General features: G+C 56.8%; 1 protein-coding gene across 3 annotated transcripts; it reads left to right on the top strand.

Moving 5' to 3' along the window:
• Nucleotides 1-1,198: 1,198 nt before the first annotated feature.
• KCNH4 (potassium voltage-gated channel subfamily H member 4) lies at nt 1,199-18,755 on the top strand. Of its 3 annotated transcripts, XM_082706091.1 has the most exons (17): nt 1,199-1,513; nt 3,424-3,657; nt 3,972-4,118; nt 4,245-4,372; nt 5,194-5,437; nt 5,739-5,896; nt 8,979-9,186; nt 10,230-10,424; nt 10,853-11,052; nt 12,451-12,700; nt 13,286-13,530; nt 14,160-14,198; nt 14,389-14,741; nt 15,028-15,134; nt 15,752-15,825; nt 17,043-17,419; nt 18,526-18,755. In XM_082706091.1, the coding sequence occupies exons 1-17, from the start codon at nt 1,438-1,440 to the stop codon at nt 18,719-18,721; spliced, it is 3,231 nt and encodes a 1,076-aa protein (XP_082562217.1). In that variant the 5' UTR covers nt 1,199-1,437; the 3' UTR covers nt 18,722-18,755. The 3 variants fall into 3 exon arrangements, 2 of the variants coding, with proteins under 2 accessions (XP_082562217.1, XP_082562216.1); XR_014304675.1 differs by lacking the exon at nt 18,526-18,755 and having other exon boundaries at nt 13,984-14,198; nt 17,043-17,643; XM_082706090.1 differs by lacking the exon at nt 18,526-18,755 and having other exon boundaries at nt 17,043-17,643.
• The last annotated feature ends 679 nt before the right edge of the window (nt 18,756-19,434 follow it).

The raw sequence follows: 19,434 nt of genomic DNA, 5'->3' as shown, positions 1-19,434 counted from the left end.
AGACAATAAATTTCTGTTGTTTAAGCCGGTTTGTAGTACTTTGTTATAGTAGCCCTAGGAAACAATTATAACACCAAAATAGAGACACAGAAGGATGTAGCACTTTTAAGCAATCTAACAGCCCAGATAATACCCAGCTCAGACTCTGGGGGTGAGGGTGAGGAGCACTGGCCCGAGATGAGTTTTGTCTATCTTCCCATTCTGGCTCCAGCTCATTTGCCCCAAGAAGCAGCCCCTCTAAGCCACCACACCCATCTGCCCTGTCATTTTCTGCTTTTGTAGTGAAAAAGTCCCATGGCTGTTCTCACATGGGTCCTTCTTGATGCTGTATTGGTTCCCTCTGGGAGATAATGGAGATCAAAAAGACCATCATTACACCTTTGGAGATTTGCAAACTGCTTCTGCCCACCTTGAAACTATCTTGTCTCCCATCTTGCCTCCAGTCTCTTTCCACCTCTTTAATGGCAGAAGAGAGAAGGAGGGCTAAATCAAGACGACAGGAAGAGAGAAATTGCTCTCCAACACACTCACTGCGTACCAAAACCATGTTTGATTATATTAAATTCTCACAACCGCATGAGGTGAAAATTATTAGCTCCATTTTACAGATAAGGAAAGTGAAGCTTGAAGAGGCTAAGTCATACAATCAGTGAGTAGCAGAACTGGCATTTTTACCCCATGTACTCTAAAGCTCTTTTCATCCATTCAGCTGCACTCAGAGGCAAAACTCGCCAGGGTGCACTATCCAAAATGAGACACAATGGAGGGTTAAGCCACTCTAGAAGTTGAGTTCTCAGTCTTCCTGCCGATCCTCCACCAACAAAACTAGTCTCTTTAACCCTTGCTGTCACATACTGGAGCTTAGGAAACTGGGGTGCTGCGAAATATCTTAACTCCAGCAGGCGGCACTGTGATCCAAACACCATTTCCAGCGTGGGCGGCGCGCGGGGAAACCCGTGGGGCGGAGCCACAAAGGAGTCGCCCGGGAACCACTCGTGGGGGCGTGGCCACCCCGGGGGGAGGGCGTGTCTGCCACCCAAGCCCCGCCCTACCTCTTGGGTCTCGGCTCCAGGTGGGCGTGCCCCGAATTCTCTCCGGGAGAGACACGCGTGGGCCGCTCCCCTCTGGGAGGAGGGCAGCGGAGAAGGGTGAGGGTGTCGCTGGCGGCCCCTCCCCTTGCGGGCCACGTGGCGGGCGCGGGCCGAGCCCGGGGGAAAGAACTTGGCCCGTGGGGAGGTGGGGGGACCGAGGCGGCGCCAAGCTGAGCCGAGAGCTGCGGGGTTCAGAGCAGAGAGGCAGCGGCGGCGGCGGCGCCGAGAGGAGGGGAGGAGGCAGGCGGGCGCATGGGGCGCCCCGGCCCCGCCGGCAGCGCGCCCCCTCCCGCCCCGCCGCGCTGAACGCCCCCAGCGCCGCGCCTCGAACCCCAGCCCCGAGGCCATGCCGGTCATGAAGGGGTTGCTGGCCCCGCAAAACACCTTTCTGGACACCATCGCCACCCGCTTCGACGGCACGCGTGAGTGGGGAGAGGCTGGGGCTGGGTGTTCGAGCTGGGGCCAAGTCAGCTTCGGCACCGGCGCGGGTCTACTGGATGTGTTGAGACCCGAGGCAGCGAGAGTGGAGTTGACGGTCTAGGAACTCCCGAAGCCGCAGGAAAGGAACAGGACAGGGAGTGCACTGCGAAGGGGGGCGGGGAAAGGGCTAAGAGTGCGGGGGGCTAAGGTTGGGGGTGTGACTGGAGTCAGGAAAGGCTCTTTGTGCCGCAAAACGGAGGAGAGGCCTTGTCAGCTGCCCGCTCCCGGGCAGAGCTCTGCTGGGGGAGTGTGTGGGTATCTGAGACGCAGAGGTGGAACGAAGTGGTCAGGCGCCCTGGAGTCTACTTCCAGAAGGCTCCAGCATCTCCTCCCCTCAGGAAAAAAAGAAGAAGAAGAAGAAGAAAGATAGAAAGAAAGAAAAAGAGAAAAAGAAAGAGAAAAGATCAGACTTCAGCAGCACCTAGCTTGGATTAAGGTCACGCGCCCCCAAATCTTGGCGCGTCTGAGTCTGAGGGAGGTGAGGCAGGCGGAAGGGGGTGGTCCGTGTGACGGAGGGAACTCTCTGCTCGCCCACCCCCAGTTTGGATTCCAGGTTCAGCACCTTGGACAGCCACACTCCTCGCTCCCAGTCTCTTCTCCCGCCTTTCCCTTTCCCTACTTTGGAGCAGAGCAATCTCCCTTTGGCCCCTTCGGGCTCCCTGGTCAGTATCTGGAAAGTGGGGGGAGCGATACTTGCGGGCGGAAATCGAGCCGCCCGGGCCCTAGCCGCCACCCCCCTCAACCCCCCGCAGACACCTCCCTCGTTTCCATAGCTGCCATCACCGGGGCAACGGGCCCTGGGATGGAAGAAGGAGGCTGCTGCCCAGGGCCCAGAGCCTCCCAGGCACCTTCAGTCCCCATCAGCCTCTCCACTCCTACACACTCACCCCCTTAGCATCCAGCACTTGTTGTGTCTCAGACCCCTTCCCTCAGCTGAGATTCTGCCCCTCGATGGCACACAAAGTGCCCCTGTGGCTTCCACCCATTGGAGTCAGAGGAAGCCAGATCAGGTTCTGGTCATGGGGTTGCTGGACTAAAAACTTCCTTGCTCAATATGCTGTCAGACTTTGAGCACTGGGACAGACCCCCTGATATTACCTAAAGAGATGATAAAAAGAGGACCTTTGCTGGAAGGCAGGGAATAAGGACACTACTCATCGCTGTCTCCCTCCCCCACCAAAGGAGATTCGTGAGTTTGGATAATCTCCATCTTCTGGTTTCCGATAAAAAAAAAATGGGTGTGATATCACCAGAATCTGTGCCCTGTCTCCTTTCTAATAGGAGGACAGGATAGCGGCTATGCATGTGTTTTGAAAGCTGTGGGAACGTGGGGGAGTCATTTTACCTTCTCAGTGTAGCACTTAGTATATGTTAGGATTTGTTCTCCCTAGGTAACTTTCTCCCTATGGTAACTAGTGTAACTTTCACAACAGCCATATAGGGAAGATGTATTATGTCCCACTTTGCAGATAAGAAAGTTGAGGCACAGAAGAGTTCATTAACCAGTGTCCTAGGTTACAGTCAGAAAGTGGCAGAGGTGTCGTGCTGGAGCCCATGCCCAGCTCCCTTGTAATAGCTCACCAGCTTGAAGGGAGAGGGAAGGACAGTGTGACCTTCAACCCCCCCAGTAGTCCCTGTCCTGGTTCCAAGCCATCCTTAAGTCCTTGTCCTTTTCCTCTATCTCTTTTTACTCTCATTTCAGAATATCCCAAAGGGGATCCAGGAATCACAAGGAAGTCTGGGAAACTTCTGGCTCTGTGACCTCTGACCACAGTTTGGGGGAGGTACTACTCACCTTGAAGCTAAGATCCCCTCCTGGCCTTGACCTAACCTTGACCTCTTCTTCTCACAGACAGCAACTTCCTGCTGGCCAACGCACAGGGCCCACGGGGCTTTCCCATTGTCTACTGCTCTGACGGATTCTGCGAGCTCACAGGCTACGGCCGCACTGAGGTCATGCAGAAAACCTGCAGCTGCCGTTTCCTCTATGGTCCAGAGACTAGTGAACCAGCCCTGCAGAGGCTGCACAAGGCCCTGGAGGGCCATCAAGAGCACCGGGCTGAAATCTGCTTCTACCGAAAGGATGGTAAGGGGTAGTGGCCCGCCCTGCAGGCCTGCGCAGATCCTGGGCCATACACAGAGTCTGCTTGGCACAGTGGAAGACTGGATGCTGGCCCCATACTGCCACAAGCTAACTATGTGACCCTGAGGGCATCCCTGGTCCTCTCTAGGCCTTGCTTCTCCCATCGGGAAGGGAAGGAGTCTGACATAATCTCTGGGGTTCTTTCCATCTGTAAACCTTTGCCAAGCCCTTTGATCATGCCCAGGAACCTTGGGTGATCAAAGAGAAGGGGTGCCATGGGCTGCTCACCCTTCCCCTCCATCTCTTCACATCTACAGGCTCAGCCTTTTGGTGCCTCTTGGACATGATGCCAATCAAGAATGAGATGGGAGAAGTCGTGCTTTTCCTCTTTTCCTTCAAGGACATCACTCAGAGTGGAGGCCCAGGACTTGGCTCCCCAGGAGGCCATGGGGACAGTAATCATGGTAACTGCAGGTCTGGGAAGGAGGCATGAATGGTCAGAGGTCCTTGCTGAGGGTCACACAAGACATCTCCCTATCTGGCTTCATGGGAAGTGCCCCCACTTATCTCTGCACCCTTCTTTCCAACAGAAAACTCCCTTGGCAGGAGGGGAGCCGGCTCGAGACTTCGATCTGCCAGGAGGCAAAGCCGCACTGTCTTACACCGCCTGGCTGGCCACTTTGGCCGCCGGCGCCAGGGAGGCATGAAAACCAATAATGTGAGTCCCAACATCTCCATCCCAGCCTCTCCCAGCTGTGATTCTGAGGCATCCTTGCTAATGTTTCCCTGTCTCTCTGATATCCCTCCAGTAGACTTATCCCTCTGTCCACGCATTTCTCATGTACGACTTTCTGCTGTGTCCCATGTGCTCTCACATCTTCCAACCCCATCTCCCTTGCTTCCTTATGATTGATATTACTTTACTCTGACGATGTCATAAGGGCAGGGATCTAGGATCAAGTATATTAGCTACCTCTGAGTGACAGTGTTATCTCACGATGGTAGGGGTGAAATCACAAATTGTGATTCTAGGGAGAGAGCTCCCATTGGGGTCCTGGTATCTAGCCCTAGGACCCTGATAAAGCCACGGGATCGATTCTCCTATCTTCTGTGTAGTTTGTGGGGGCAACAGGGGATGGGATGTGCTGTGTCAGCCTCCCTTCATCTCTGGGATATCCTTATCCTCCACAGGGACCCTAAATTCCAAGTGAAACTTGAGGGAGAAGTTAATGACTCCTAGGGAGGTCTAAAGCATGTGTCTGACTTGTCATAATCTCCTTCTCAAGCAGGGTGAAGGTTAAGCCTTATAAATAACCGCCACAAAACATGATTGATCCAAAGGGGGCCCAAGCTGTAGGTTGGCAGAGGAAGGAAGTGTCAGGTGCCGGCCCCTGAACCCCTCTCCCACACCTTCCATCTCCTCTCATGATCATGCCTGGAGCACCCACTCCCCCCTGCCCCCTCCCCTGCCTCTTCCTTCCCTAAGCTTTGGCTCCCCTTTCCCTTAAATGTCCCCAACCGCCACCCCTCTCCCCCTAGAACGTGTTTGAGCCAAAGCCATCAGTGCCCGAGTACAAGGTGGCCTCCGTGGGGGGGTCCCGCTGCCTCCTCCTCCACTACAGCGTCCCCAAGGCCGTGTGGGATGGTCTCATCCTCCTTGCCACCTTCTACGTCGCGATCACCGTCCCCTACAATGTCTGCTTCTTGGGCGACGACGACACCCCCATCACTTCCCGACACACCCTTGTCAGCGACATCGCCGTGGAGATGCTCTTCATCCTGGGTCAGATCCTCTGCCCTGCATACCCTGGCGGGTGGGCTGGGGGAACCCACACATCTAAGCTTTGCTCCGTCCTGAGCCTGCAGGACCCTGGTATTCAGAGCCCAACCTTTTCTGGGTCTTTAAGTCCTAATGGTCCATATGTCCTGAGCCCCGAACCCTTCAGCCTTTAGACCACTCCTCCCTGAAGAGCGGCCAGAAGCCCAATCTGCCTTCCCCATTTCTGCCTCCAATTCCATTCTGGGTCTCGGGCTTATTCCCAGCTTACTCAAAGCCCCTTAGTAACAGTCTCTTGTACCCCCAGATATTATCCTGAACTTCCGCACCACCTATGTGTCCCAGTCCGGCCAGGTGGTCTCTGCTCCTCGTTCCATTGGTCTTCACTACCTGGCCACCTGGTTCTTTGTTGACCTTATTGCTGCTCTGCCATTTGACCTGCTTTATGTCTTCAACATCACCGTGGTGAGTGACCCCTGTCCCGCCTTGCCGCCCAGCCTCCCAAATTCAGCACAGCATCTCCCACTAAGGGACCGACTCCAACCGAGACTCAGCCCTACCCATCCGTCCAGCTGCAAATAGTTGTCCGGCACCTGCTGTGGGCCAAGCCCCGTGCTAGCTGCTCAGAAGGAGCTGGGAGGGTCTGTGCTCTCAGGGAGCTCAGCTCACAATCACTGAGGGAAGCTGAGACAAATGAAAAGCTAACTAGGGCTACCAGGGCGGCGTTGGTCTGATGCCAAATGAGTGGTACTTTTCACATTTTTATTTAACAAACAACTGATGAGCATTTAGCTGTCTGCAAAGCACTGTGTGGAGCATGGTCACTGTGCGGAAAAGGGACAAGGATTCAGCCTCCAGGCAGCTAAGCTGGTGAGGGGGCAGGACTGTTGGAGGGGACAGCAGGAACAGAAGAGGTGAATGGAGAGGAAGACGCGGCCCAGGTATTGCTGGGGGCTGGGCACGGAGCTAGCTGATCCTGGAGTTCCAGGCAGGAAAGTGGGCATGCGTGAAAGTGATCTGATGCTCTGAAATCTAGCCAGCACCTGGGAGTCCAAAGCACTCCAGCTGGAAAAAAGGCTCAGGTGTTCTGGGAAGGGTTCCTGCGGGAGATAGATCAGGGCTAGACCTTAGACAGAGAGCAGGATTTGGCTGGCAGGGGATGGGGAGAGAGCATCTGGGGGGAACATAGTAAGCCAAGACAAGGAGGTAGAGGCTGTGGGGTGGGTTTGGACGCAGAGAGTGCCAGGACCTGGGCCCTCCCTTCTTCCCAGGGAATGCCTGGAGGTACCCTGGGTGGTCAGCTCTGCACTCAGCCGGTAGATCGTAGGTGCTCTCAAGTCCAGGGTGAGGGAGTCCCACCCTGTGTCCCCAGACTCCCTTGGCTGTTGGGTGGGGAGGTGGAAAGCAGTTTCCCTGTGCGCTCCTCTCTCTGCCACACTCAGCTATAGCAGGAAACCACCTACACGCAGCCGGATTTAACTAGCCGCCAACGGGCTGTGGGCCTCTTCTCCTGGCTGTGTACACGTGTGTGCACGCTCCCACACACGTGCATGTGTGTGTGTCTGCCCTGGGACTCCGGCCACTCGGAGCAGAGCAACCCACCCCTCCCTAGGAGCGCACTCTCCCATCCCATGCCCACGAGGCTGTGTCAGCGGGCAAACAACTGTCCCTGGGGAGTGGGAGAGCGGCAGATGGGCTCCTGTTCCTCTTCCCCAGCAGTCCCCCTCCTCTGGTACCTTCAGGAACACTTTTCACGTACTAAGTCCTTTCTTGCACATCATCTCATAGGTGTCTCCCAGTAACCCCTCAGGGCAGATTCTCTTTTTCAGAGGTAGACACAAAGGCTCAGAGAGGTTAAACAGCTTGCCACAGGTCACACAGCTAGCAGTAGCAGGCAGGAGACTGGAACCAGGTCTCCAGACTCCTAGTCTATTCCTTGTTCCATGACACCGCCCCACTTCCCAGGAACACAAGGCCCCCGAGTGGATGATGTAGCATAAGGGGAGATCAGGAGCAGTGCTGGGCTGGGGGGAGGTAGGGCGAAGAGAGAGGATGAGTGGGCAGAGCTGTGGACTGGAAGGAGCCGAGCCCGGGACACAAGCAAAAGGAGACGAGGGCCCCAGGAGAGTGAGGCACAGGGCCTGGTGACTAGATGCAGCCCTGAAGGATTCAAGTCTGGAGGCAGAAGCTCTGGGAGCTGGGGGCAGGCGTTAAGCCCTGGAGACGGTCCATGTGGGGGAAGCAGGGCCACCTCCTTCCCAGCTCCTTCACCTAAAATTAGAGAAAAGGACAGGAGGTGGCTCAGGAGCTGGGTAGGGCCAAGACTACGGGGGACGTTGCTAGAGGCTTCTGGAAGGGCCTTCCTACTAAGTTCCCCAGGTGCTGCCCTAGAGCCCCCAGCCCTTGTTTCCAAGTTGCCCCCACCCAGAGTACCTGCTCCTCATCTCTAAAATTTGGAAGGCTAATTGAAGTATTAAAGACCACAGTGAAAACAGTCATAGTGGTAATATTGGTAACACTTACAAGCTGCTTACTAGTGCCACGAGTAATCACCCCCCGACCCAGCCCCACAAGGGCTAAGACCTCAAAGCCCAAAGCCGAGGCTCCCTCAATTCCTGGTCTCCTTTCCTCAACATTCCGGCATGCCCCTCTCATTTGCAGCTGACCGAGCCTGGGAACAGCCCCTAACCTTCCCCAGTCCCCAGGACACTGCCTGTTCCCACTCTCCCTTGCCTCTCTGTGTCTCGAGGGATGGCTCCCTTCACAGATGCTGGCATTGCCAACAACCAGTTCTTGTCCACAGCTGATTGCGCTTAGGTCTCCGGATGTGTCCAGCAGGGCCCAGAGCTCATTCCCTACCTCCGACCAGGACTTGCTTTTTCACCAGCCCATGCACGGTGCTAGAGGCAGCACAGCACAAAATGGACTTGGGTAGCCGCTCAGATGGCAGTCCCAGCTCCATCATTTCCTTGGTGTATGACCTTAAGCAAATCACTAGCTTCTCTGAGCCTTAGTTTACTCATCTGCAAACTGGGAATGATGATGATAATTGAACTGAAGGCACGAGTTTTTCATAAGGATTATAAATGCTTAGCCCAGTACCTGACACATACGGCAAGTACATATATAAGTACGCATATAGTTATGTATTAGCCTTTTTTTTTTTAAGATTTTATTTATTTATTTGACAGACCGAGATCACAAGTAGGCAGAGAGGCAGACAGAGAGAGAGGAGGAAGCAGGCTCCCTGTTGAGCAGAGAGCCCGATGCGGGGCTCGATCCCAGGACCCTGGGATCATGACCTGACCTGAAGGCAGAGGCTTAAACCCACTGAGCCACCCAGGCACCCCTGTATTAGCCTTTATGAGCTTTAGTATTACTCTCTCCCCTCTGCATTCCCTGGCCACTTTCTCAGGACAGCAGGGCCGTTTTTCCTGCTGCAACTTCCCCTGGTTCCAGGGCATCTGGTGACAAGGCGCTGGGAGGGGCTGTGGGGAGCTCTGAGGAGGTGTGCCTGCTGACAGCCTCCCCCGCCACACTCCCGCAGACTTCGCTGGTGCACCTGCTGAAGACCGTGCGGCTGCTGCGGCTGCTGCGGCTGCTGCAGAAGCTGGAGCGCTACTCCCAGTGCAGCGCGGTGGTGCTCACCCTGCTCATGTCCGTCTTCGCGCTCCTCGCCCACTGGATGGCCTGCGTCTGGTACGTCATCGGGCGCCGGGAGATGGAAGCCAATGACCCGCTGCTTTGGGACATCGGTGAGCCGCCGACCCCAGGCTTCCACGGATACCCATCCGCCAGCCCTGTCCACACAGGCCCCCGAGCTGATGCCTCCCCCTGCACCACACCCACCACTCCACAGTCTACCTTCCATGCAACAAACGTGCATGGAGTTCCTTCCAGGTCGGGCGTGGAAGTACCTGAGTTGAAGACCAAGGGTCTGCCTTGGGCTGACCTCACAGCCTACTGGCAGGGGAGCCGGGCCAGTGACAGGCAATCAAAAGAGTACTGGAAACACTCCGATGGTGGGGAGGGCGTTTGGGGCAGAGGGAGCAATGCCCTGCCTGGACCCTTTCAGTGGCTCTGCGCTGCCCTCAAAATCAAGTCCACACTTGGCCCGCACCTGTGCAGCCCTGCAGCCTTCTCTCGCCCCACCTGGCCTCCCCTTCTCCCCTGCGCCCTGTGCCGCAGCCACGCTGGCCTCCTTCCAGCACGCAGATGTACTGCTTTCTCACAATGGCCTTGAACAGTGTTTTCCTCTCGGGAACCCTCTCCCTCCCTTCTTCCCCTAGGTGACTTTTCTAGTCCTTGCAATCCCCACTAAAATGCTCTGTCCCAATGGAGCCCTTTAAGAACCATAACGCCCACCCCCGACTAGTCCCCGCAACTGGGTTGGCTCTCCCCAACCCATTATGCCTTATTGTTCCTTTTTAGTAGCTCACTGCCCATCTGCAATGTATTTCATGTGTCTCTCCCCTCCAGACTGTAAGTTCCACCAGCACCCTGCACCCAAGGGGTGCTCAGTAAACTACTTGAGAGTCCTCCCTCAAACGGTCAGCAGCTTAGCCCTGCTTTCTGCAACTGTAACCAGCTCACTGTGGGGAGTCCCAGGCCCAGGCTGCTCCTCACATTTCCTGTGCCTGTGGGTGCAAACCTCCCCTAGCCTCTGTAAATACTTGCCCAAGGTCAAGCACATGCAGCTCAAGGAAGGCCAGCTCTCCGCTGGCCTGGGCAGCTGCTCAGGGAAAGCCAGCTCTCTGCTGGCCAGGGCAGCTGCTCCTTGCCTCCCTCCACCCTCCAGGCTGGTTGCACGAGCTGGGCAAGCGGCTGGAGGAGCCCTACGTCAATGGCTCGGCCGGCGGCCCGTCGCGGCGCAGCGCCTACATCGCTGCCCTCTACTTCACGCTGAGCAGCCTCACCAGCGTGGGCTTCGGCAACGTGTGCGCCAACACCGACGCCGAGAAGATCTTCTCCATCTGCACCATGCTCATAGGCGGTGAGGCCGGGCCTGCCAAGCCCCAGGGTGGCCCTGCTAAGCCCCGCGTGCAGATGGGGAAACGGGCTCAGAGAAGGCAAGATGTCCACCCACGTCCAGACAGTCGTACATTCATTCATTTATAGCCGTTTCCTCAGCATCTACTACATGCTGGCCCCTGGGGTGGGAGGGACGCAGGGGCATGCCACAAAACAGGTGTAGCCTCTTGCGAAGAGGGTGGGAAACCCAAGTCATGACCTAGTTGGGGGGAGGGGGCAGGAGAGGAGCCTCAGGTCTGGCCCCTCCCTGCCCCCACCCAAGCCCACTGGCTCTCCTGCCCCTCCTTCTCCGGGAACCCAGATCCGTGGAGGGCAGGGTGGGTTTGGGGGTACGGGAGGAGGTTGTGGGGAGGGGCGTCCCTCACGGGCTGCCCGCTGCCGCCGCTGCAGCGCTGATGCACGCCGTGGTGTTCGGGAACGTGACGGCCATCATCCAGCGCATGTACTCGCGCCGCTCGCTCTACCACAGCCGCATGAAGGACCTCAAGGACTTCATCCGCGTGCACCGCCTGCCGCGGCCGCTCAAGCAGCGCATGCTCGAGTCCTTCCAGACCACGTGGGCCGTCAACAGCGGCATTGACGCCAACGAGGTAGTGCGCGGGGATCCCGCGGTGGAGGCCGACAGGGTCCTGGGAGGCGGGGGAGGGGGAGGCAGGGCGCGGGGGCGCGCACCCACCAAATCCACATCCCTCTCCCTTTGCAATAGAAGCGCAGGAGCTGAAAGGGAGCTCAGGCCTCAGCTAATACCATCCGTCCCCCCACCCCAGCCCGCATTTCCTGAGCACTTGCTTTGGGCCAGCCTCTGTGCGGGACTGGAGAGCTCAGGAATCATGACACTCAGCCCTTGTCCTCAGGGAGACACCGGTTGGGGGAGGGAGGCAGACAGGTAAAAATAATGATAACAACAACAACACAGTGATTAGGACTCTGCGGGAGGGATGGTGGTTCCAATGAGGGGACCTTGTGTCTGGACCCCCATGAGTCAGGGAAGGTGGCACAGAAGAGGGGATTTGTGAAAGGCAAGAAGGAAATCAGCAGAGGCCATTCCAGGCAGAAAGAGCATTAGGAACCCAGGTCCCGGAACGACACAAAGAGGCTGGTGAGTGGCCTGGGGCTCTAGGAGGTGTTTCTGAGACTTGGAGCCATGGAACCTGGTGATCAGCTGGTGGCAGGAGAGGAGCTCAGAATGAGGCTGAGGTTCCTGATTTGGGCAGAGGGGTGTGATGGAGGCATGGCCGGAGGAAGGCTGGACTTAGGGGTGGAAACGACCAGGACGAGGGTGTGATGCTTGTGGGAGATCCAGGTGGAGGCTGCTCCATAGGCAGGTGAAAACACAAGTCGAGACCCGTATGCAGGGCTCCGGGCTCACCAGGAGTAGGGAAGTCATGACGCTGGTTGCTATGGTGCAGGAAGAATGTGGAAAGTTAGTAGAAGAGCCTGGGGAGGAAATGGAGACAAGAGGGAGAGGTCAGCAAGCCAGAGTGGCCTAGGGGGGCTCTGTAAGATGAGGATGGATCTGGGACCATTAAGTTTGATTCTCTGAAGGTCATTGGTAATGTTTAAGGCCTATGGTAAGCTTGCATCTTTACAGATGACGGAGGCCCAGAGAGAGCAAATGGATTGCCCAGGCTCCACAGGGATGTAGGGCAGAGCTGACTGCTAGTTTCCCGACTCCTGGGTGAAAGGTTGACCCACCAGGACTGGTCCTTGTGTGGGGCTGAGCGACCACACAATGAGTGTGTCTGCATGTAGTCAAGTAGTCATAGGCAGTGGACAGACAGGAAGAGACCTAGTCTCTGCTCCAGAACTTGGGTCGGGAGGGAGGTCCACACACAAGCAAAACTGAGGTCTTCCTGAAGGTCAGAAATGGGTCACCTCAAAGCAAAGGGCACATTGGAGCTCTCCCCTGGGAGACAGCTCAGGACATTTGTAGAACTCAACTAGCAGCCGTAGGGGGATGGCCAGAATGACCTATGCCCCTTATGCAGTTACTGCGTGACTTCCCAGACGAGCTGAGAGCTGACATCGCTATGCACCTGAACCGGGAGATCCTGCAGCTGCCACTGTTCGGAGCAGCGAGCAGGGGCTGCCTGCGGGCCCTCTCCCTGCACATCAAGACCTCATTCTGCGCCCCAGGCGAGTACCTGTTGCGCCGTGGGGATGCCCTGCAGGCCCACTACTACGTCTGCTCCGGCTCACTCGAGGTGCTTCGAGACAACATGGTGCTGGCCATCCTGGGTGAGGATCCCACCACCACCTATGACCTACCCTAGAACCTTGCCCTAGAGGCCTTGGGTGTGGCTGGGAATCTAGGGACTGGGCTACCCCTAGTGCATATGTGGAATTCCTGCTGAGGAGTCCTCTTTCCTGGTCCCTTCCTCCTACTACCATCCCTTTTGACCATACCCTCGGATTCTCCCCTACTCCCACTGGCCATCAACCCATCAACCCTCCCCCAGTGACTCTCCCCCATCTCAGTTGGTCCTTTCCCACTGCACCATCTCCCAACTCTACTGACCCTTCTCATGGACCCTCAACTCCATTGACCTTTACCCTTTAACTGACCTCTCTGGCCATTCTTTACTGATCATCCAGTTCCATTGATAACACTGACAGGCCTCACTGACTGTCTTCCAACTTCATCCGTCATTCTCCACTGACTTTTACCCACCTCCATTGGTTATTTCCACCAATCTTATTGATTGATCCATCTTTGACCACCCTTCCAACACACTGACCATCCGTCAAATCCATTGAGCACCTTCCACTGATATCCTCTTGGTCCCTCTCCCCCAGCTGACTCTCCCCATCCCTTACCCACAGGGAAGGGGGACCTGATTGGGGCAGATATCCCTGAGCCGGGGCAGGAGCCTGGGTCAGGGGCAGGCCCAGGCTACGTGCTGAAGACCAGCGCTGACGTGAAGGCACTGACCTACTGTGGCCTGCAGCAGCTGAGCAGCCGAGGGCTGGCTGAGGTCCTGAGGCTCTATCCTGAGTATGGGGCTGCCTTCCGGGCTGGCCTGCCCCGGGACCTCACCTTCAACCTGCGCCAGGGCTCTGACACCAATGTATGTAGACCCCCTATGGCTTCCATCTCCTCCGAGGTCCCCTCCTTCAGAGCAGACCTCCCCCTGCACCTCCTTCCATCCTGAGAAAATCCTTCCTCAATCCCAGGCACCCCTTTCCCTTGTCCCTTCCATGCTTAACATATTTCACGCCCACCTGACCCTTCTCCATTGGCCATCACCCAATCCCATGGACCATCTCTCACCGCTTCTACTCCCAACCCTTCCGACCCATCATCTCCTGTTGGCTCCCCTCCCCCGCACCCATCCTCACTCCAGACTCCTCAGAGGGCCCTCGCTTTGGGAGCAGACCCCTTGTGGGCTCCTCCTCTGTCAAGTCCCTCTCTGAGCTGGCACATCATCCCCCCACCCCGGTCTCCTCTTCTGCCCTCACCAGATACGTCCGGAGCCCATTTTGGCTTAGGCTCTGGGGCTTTGTCTTTCCCTGCTTTTCAGATTGACTTTGCCCCTCAGACGTCTCTGAGCTGGAGTTGGAGGGTATCTCTGACTCAGTTCCACAGAAAGGCCCCACATTCTCAGAGCCCACAGCACCGATGGGTAGGACTAGGAAGTGCTGCGGCAGGCGAGGGGGGAGGTGTCAGTCAGCTTGAACCCCCCCTGTGTCCCCGCAGGGCCTCAGCCGCTTTTCCCGGTCTCCTCGCCTCTCCCAGGTAACGCCACCTTCCTGGGTCGGGTTGAAGTTGTGTGGGGAGAGTCTGGGAGCTGGGGGCCCCTTCCCTTGGCTCCTTTGCTGCCCGGAGAAGGGAGGGGGATGGGGAGCGGCATCTGCCAGTGAAGGCTGTTGCTTAATGAAGGGGCCTATTGTTCACTGTCCTGACACCAGCTGCCCTCTGCCCACAGCCCCGCTCGGAAAGCCTTGGCTCCTCCTCAGACAAGACCCTGCCATCCATCACAGAGGCTGAGACCGGGGTGGAGTCTGGGGGTGGTTCTAGACCCCGCCGGCCCCTCCTGCTGCCCAACCTCAGCCCAGCACGACCCCGGGGCTCCCTGGTCAGCCTCTTGGGCGAGGAGCTGCCCCCATTCTCAACCCTTGTCTCCTCCCCTTCCCTGTCCCCAACCCCTTCCCCTGCCTTGGCTGGCCGGGGCCACAGCCCCTCCCCTCATGGCCCCCCTAGGGGCTCTGCTGCTTGGAAGCTCCCTCAGCTTCTCATTCCCCCACTGGGAACATTTGGACCTCCGGACCTCAGTCCCCGGTGAGACACCAGCCTCCCCTGCCTTCCCCATACCCCTGCTGGCTTCCAGAACCTTCTCTGGGCTCTGTCCCCAGCATTCCAACTAGAGCTTGTCCAGTGCTCGTCCTGTCTCTGCCTCATCTGTCCATCCGCCCTTCCTGATCCACCCACACTTGCAACCCCACCTTTTGTGACCGCGGCTCCTCTCCAGCTCCCTGGCACTGCTGTCCCCAGTTACCCTCTGCCTGCTCTGCTCTGGCCCTTGCCCTCTCCCCACGGGACTGATGATCACTGCCTCCCATCCCAGGATAGTGGATGGCATCGAGGACTCTGGCAGCACAGCGGAGGCCCCCACATTCCGGTTCAGCAGGAGGTCTGAGCACCCTAGGCCCTGCTCACAGGCCCCTCCTTCAGGTAAGGGCCAGCCATAGACTTCATGTCTCAGTCACCCGTTCTTCCGCCATCCACCCATCCCTTCATCCAGCCCATTCCACACGTAGTAAGGGTCGACCATGTACTGGGCTCTGTGCTGGGCATACACAGATAAGCCGGACTTGCCCTACATCCTTAGTGAGCTCCCAGTCTGGTGGGGGACACAACTGTGTCCTCAGATAAATGATTCCAGAGCAGGGTGTTAAGTACCATGACTGAGGCAAGAGCAAGGCTCTGAGGTAGGAGAAAAGGACACGTCTAACCCTCCTTCTTAGAGGAGGGGACACTTGTGGTGGGTCTTAAAGGTCGGGTGGGAGTTTGAGAGGTGGCGCAAGGCCGTTGCTGGAAGGCGTAAAGGCTGGAGAGAAGAGAACCTCGTGTTTAGGTGCTAAATAGAAGCTTCTGGGTATAAAGCTGGGGCAGGGGTGGAGGAAGGCTAGGGAAGTTACAGGGCCTTGTAACCAGCCTGAAGAGTCTGGATTTTCCATCATCCTGAGCCCAGAGCTCACTCTTCCCTTATTCTCTGCCCGCCCGGCCCAGGCTCTAGACTCCTGTTTCCCACACTCGCCCTGCATTCCTTTACCCTTTTCTGCCTGCAGGGACCAGGCCCAGCCAGGAACTGGCCACGGAGGCTGAGGAGATGAAAGAAAAGGTCTGCAGGCTGAACCAGGAGGTGGGTAGGGGCTGGTTCCTCCCCTTTGACCTTGGAAAATATCATCTTGGGAGATTTGCCTCATAGAAGAACATTTCAGGGCTTAAACCTAGAGTCCTGAGTTCACATATTTACAGTAGCTGGGTGACTTTGGGCAAGTCCCATAATGACCCTGTACTTCAATTTCCTTGTCAAAAAATGGGGAGAAGAACCTGTTTTTGCCAGAGTGGTTGAGGATGAGGTAGGAGTGGACCCGTGCCCGGCTAGTCCCTGGTCCACTGGGAGCCCTCATTGACCGCTGCTTCCCTTTCTTCCCAGCTGCTTCAGGCCTTCCCTCCTTCCATGACCTTGGCATTCTCTCCTTTAGGGACCTGCCCCCTACCAAGTCCCTTTCCTACTCCAGCCCTGGGAAGTGGATGCTCAGCAAACCTAGGGGCAGAGGACAGGGGTGGGGGTGGAGGGAGGCAGAGAGGCCTTCAGCCCTGGGGGAGCTGGATCTTAATGTCTGAACCCTGGTCAGGAAGAGCCCAGATCTTGTGCAGCAAGGCTCTGCCTCTGCCTGCTCCCTGGGGATCTCTGAGCTGTCACCAGGGCACTGCCAGGCCCAGCCCTTTGGGAGCGGGCCTTCCCTGGGTTCTGGTAAACATCGCAGGCATCCCAGGAGGGCAGCCCCTGGGCTGGGCGGGCCCTAGGGTTGGGGGCGGGACCAGGGCCTGGTTTGGCCACCTGGAGGGCCAGTCCTGCTTGGGTCACAGTGGTTCCCACACTTGAGTGTCTGTCAGCGCTTGTAAGATGTGGGCTCTGTGCATCACCCAATTCGGAGTATCTGGGGTAGGGCCCAGGAATCTGCATTTCGACAAATTTCTCAGTTGATTCTGTACTCCCTGAATAGACTAGCAAAGCACTGAATAGACACACTTGGGCATGCGTGCTGGGATAGCCCGAGACTAAGCTTGTGTCTGTCACCTCCAGCTTTGTGGCCTCTTCGAGGCCTGCTTTTCTGCCTCTTGTAAAAGTTAGGGTGGGGTGGGGCGGTTGTTGGAATAGCCACTGTTCCAAATCCTGGAAAGCATCTGAGTGTTTCATCTCGACAAAGAGAACCCCTGCCCTGCCCTTTTTCTTGGGGTGGCTGTGAACAGAAGTGGCTGGGAATGTTTTGTAAACTGTTGGGGGAGTGTGTATCTAGGAGAGTGGTGGTTGTTGTGACACCTGGGGAACCACTGGTTATGTTCCAACAGATCTCCCGTCTCAACCAGGAAGTGTCTCAGCTGAGCCGGGAGCTTCGACACATTATGGGCCTGCTACAGGCCAGGCTGGGTCCCCCAGGCCACCCAGTAGCCTCAGCTCGGCCCCCAGACCCACCTGGTCCCCAGCCGAGGCCTCCGTGCATTTCTCCATGTCTATCTGGACCACCACCTAGCCTCCAGGATACTACTCTCGCTGAGGTCCACTGCCCGGCCAGTGCGGGGACAGCAGAGATGGGAGCCACCCTTCCCAACCTGAGACCCTCCACGCTGTCCCCCTACCCCTCAGAGCCTGAGTCTCTGGGACCCTCCCCAGTGCCAGAGGCCTCACCTCTGACCCCACGCCTCATGCGACAGAGCTTTCGGTCCAGGCCAGACACGTTCCACTGACCCAGGCCCTAGGCCCAGGCCTGTCTGGGGTGGGCACTACTGCCTGCCCTCCAGGGAGGGGCTGGGCCCCTTGGCCTCCTGCCTCGGGTCAGCAGCCACCAGCTGGTCTGGTTGGCTCTGCATTCTCTGGACTTTTTTACAAAGCCTGGTCACTTCTGACCCTGTTCCCTTTTCCAAACCTTCCCCTGTCCTTCCCCTCTGTGAGGGGAGCCATCTGAGGCTGTGGAACCCAACAGGCATGAGACGGAATGCAGTGCCGATTAGGCCAGCAGATGACATGTCCTGCTTTCTCCCCAGGACCCGGAGGCAGGTAGATATGGGGGAGCATCCGGGGCTGAGGGAGGGTCCCCCATCCAGCACGGGAAGTGAAGGCTGAGGCAAGAGCTGGCTGGATCTTGGTGTCTAAGGCAAGAGGGACAGATTGCAGATTTCACTGCAGAGATAGCTTTGTGATATCGGGAGGGCTTCTGTCCCAGCCCCCCAGTCCCCTGGGCCCTGCTGGAGACCTTGGAAGCAATGTCACCTTGAGAGGGATAGGTCTAGATGGCTGGCATCTAAGCAACCCAAGACTCCTTAGACCTCCCACTAGCAGCCAAGGCTGGGTGAGCCCACCTCATCCCTCAGCCCACACAGGAAACAAACGATGAACCCCAGATACGTATTCTTCAGTTCTCGTTGGTTATTACTTTCTTTAATAATATGAATGGGGGGGGGTGGGAAAAAAAATAATAATATGAATGAGTTGCCGGCACTAAAAATCAGGAAAGTTCACATAAATATCCCGATAATCCAGCTTCTCTAAAAAAACATGGGGAGTTCTGGCAGTCCTGGGCCAACATTCCACCTGGCAACAATCAGTGTGGTGTTGAGTGGCCACCATCGTCTGGGGTCACTGGAGGTCATCTCCTGACACCGAGCTAGCTTCCCTCATTTGAATTCTTTGGTCTGTGTAGGTATATTTGGGTTTGCAGTTCCTGCCTTAGAGTTTCCTCCCAGATTCCTCTGCTCCAGCGGGAGCTTTATGGGCCCAGCAGTGTCTGTTTCTATGCCTGGGCCTGTCAACATCTCCGTTTCTGTCTTTCTGCAGGCTGTCACTGAAGGTGGTCTCTTCTGTTGCCAGCAACTTCAAACAGTCCCCACAGCACTCTTTATCCCTCCCCCTGCACCAGAGCTCAGCCAAGCCTGTTCTTCCCACATCCAACACGGTCTCGCCCAGGACCCTGACTTCTCACATACCCACCCTGGTCCCCAACTCTCCTTTACCACCCAACACCCAGGGCTGACTTTTGGATAGGAAATAAATGCTTTATTTTTGTAGTTGTTGGCTGTGGATGTTTCTGGGGGTTGGTCTGAGAGCCCCAGGGCTTTGGAGGAGCCTACAGGGCAGTCACTCCCCACCACACCCCAGGGCCCAGTTGCTGTCTCTAGGAAGGGCAAAGGCGCCAAGCAATCCACTTGGCACCACATTCATGCCACCAGAGGCCCCAGAGGTGAGGCAGAAACCTTAATGAGTCACTGTGGGCCGTTTACACCCCCTCCTCCCCCTACCCATCACAGTCTCAGATTCAGACGCAGTATGTGAGAGGGACAGAGTCCCGGCTCAGGCCCACCTCCAGCCCTGGAAAAGGAGCCCATGGGATGCCCCACAGATCCTGTATAATTGATCCTGTACCTGTTGCAGGATAGGTACAGCAGAGGCTGGGGAAAAAGCTTGTCACCAGCTCAGAACCTGCCAGGAATTCCACTCTGCCTTCCTCTCCTTTGCTCTCCTAAGCCTTTCTTCCATCTTAGCTTTTGCTTCTCAGATGATCACTGCAGGGGTGCAGGGGTGGGGAGATGGGGGTTACAGATATTGTTAGAAAGAAGCACCCTGGTGACCAGATGGATCCAGGTGTGGGCAGGCTGTCCCAGACAGGTTGATTCGCCAGCTCAGGCTCCAAGTATGATTGGTGTTACCAAGTGTCCCAGGAACAACGCCAACAGCGCTGAGGGCCTG

The sequence above is a fragment of the Mustela nivalis genome, assembly GCF_964662115.1.
Source record: "Mustela nivalis genome assembly, chromosome: 17".
Classification (NCBI taxonomy): Eukaryota; Metazoa; Chordata; class Mammalia; order Carnivora; family Mustelidae; genus Mustela; species Mustela nivalis.
This window is presented reverse-complemented; position numbering and strand designations above follow the sequence as displayed.

Coding starts and splice junctions, on each gene's coding strand:
- KCNH4 (XM_082706091.1), top strand. CDS start 1,438: ATGCCGGTCATGAAGGGGTTGCTGGCCCCGCAAAACACCTTTCTGGAC. Junction 13,531..14,159: donor GCCAGGGCTCTGACACCAAT/GTATGTAGACCC, acceptor GTGTCCCCGCAG/GGCCTCAGCCGCTTTTCCCG. Junction 15,826..17,042: donor TCTGCAGGCTGAACCAGGAG/GTGGGTAGGGGC, acceptor ATGTTCCAACAG/ATCTCCCGTCTCAACCAGGA.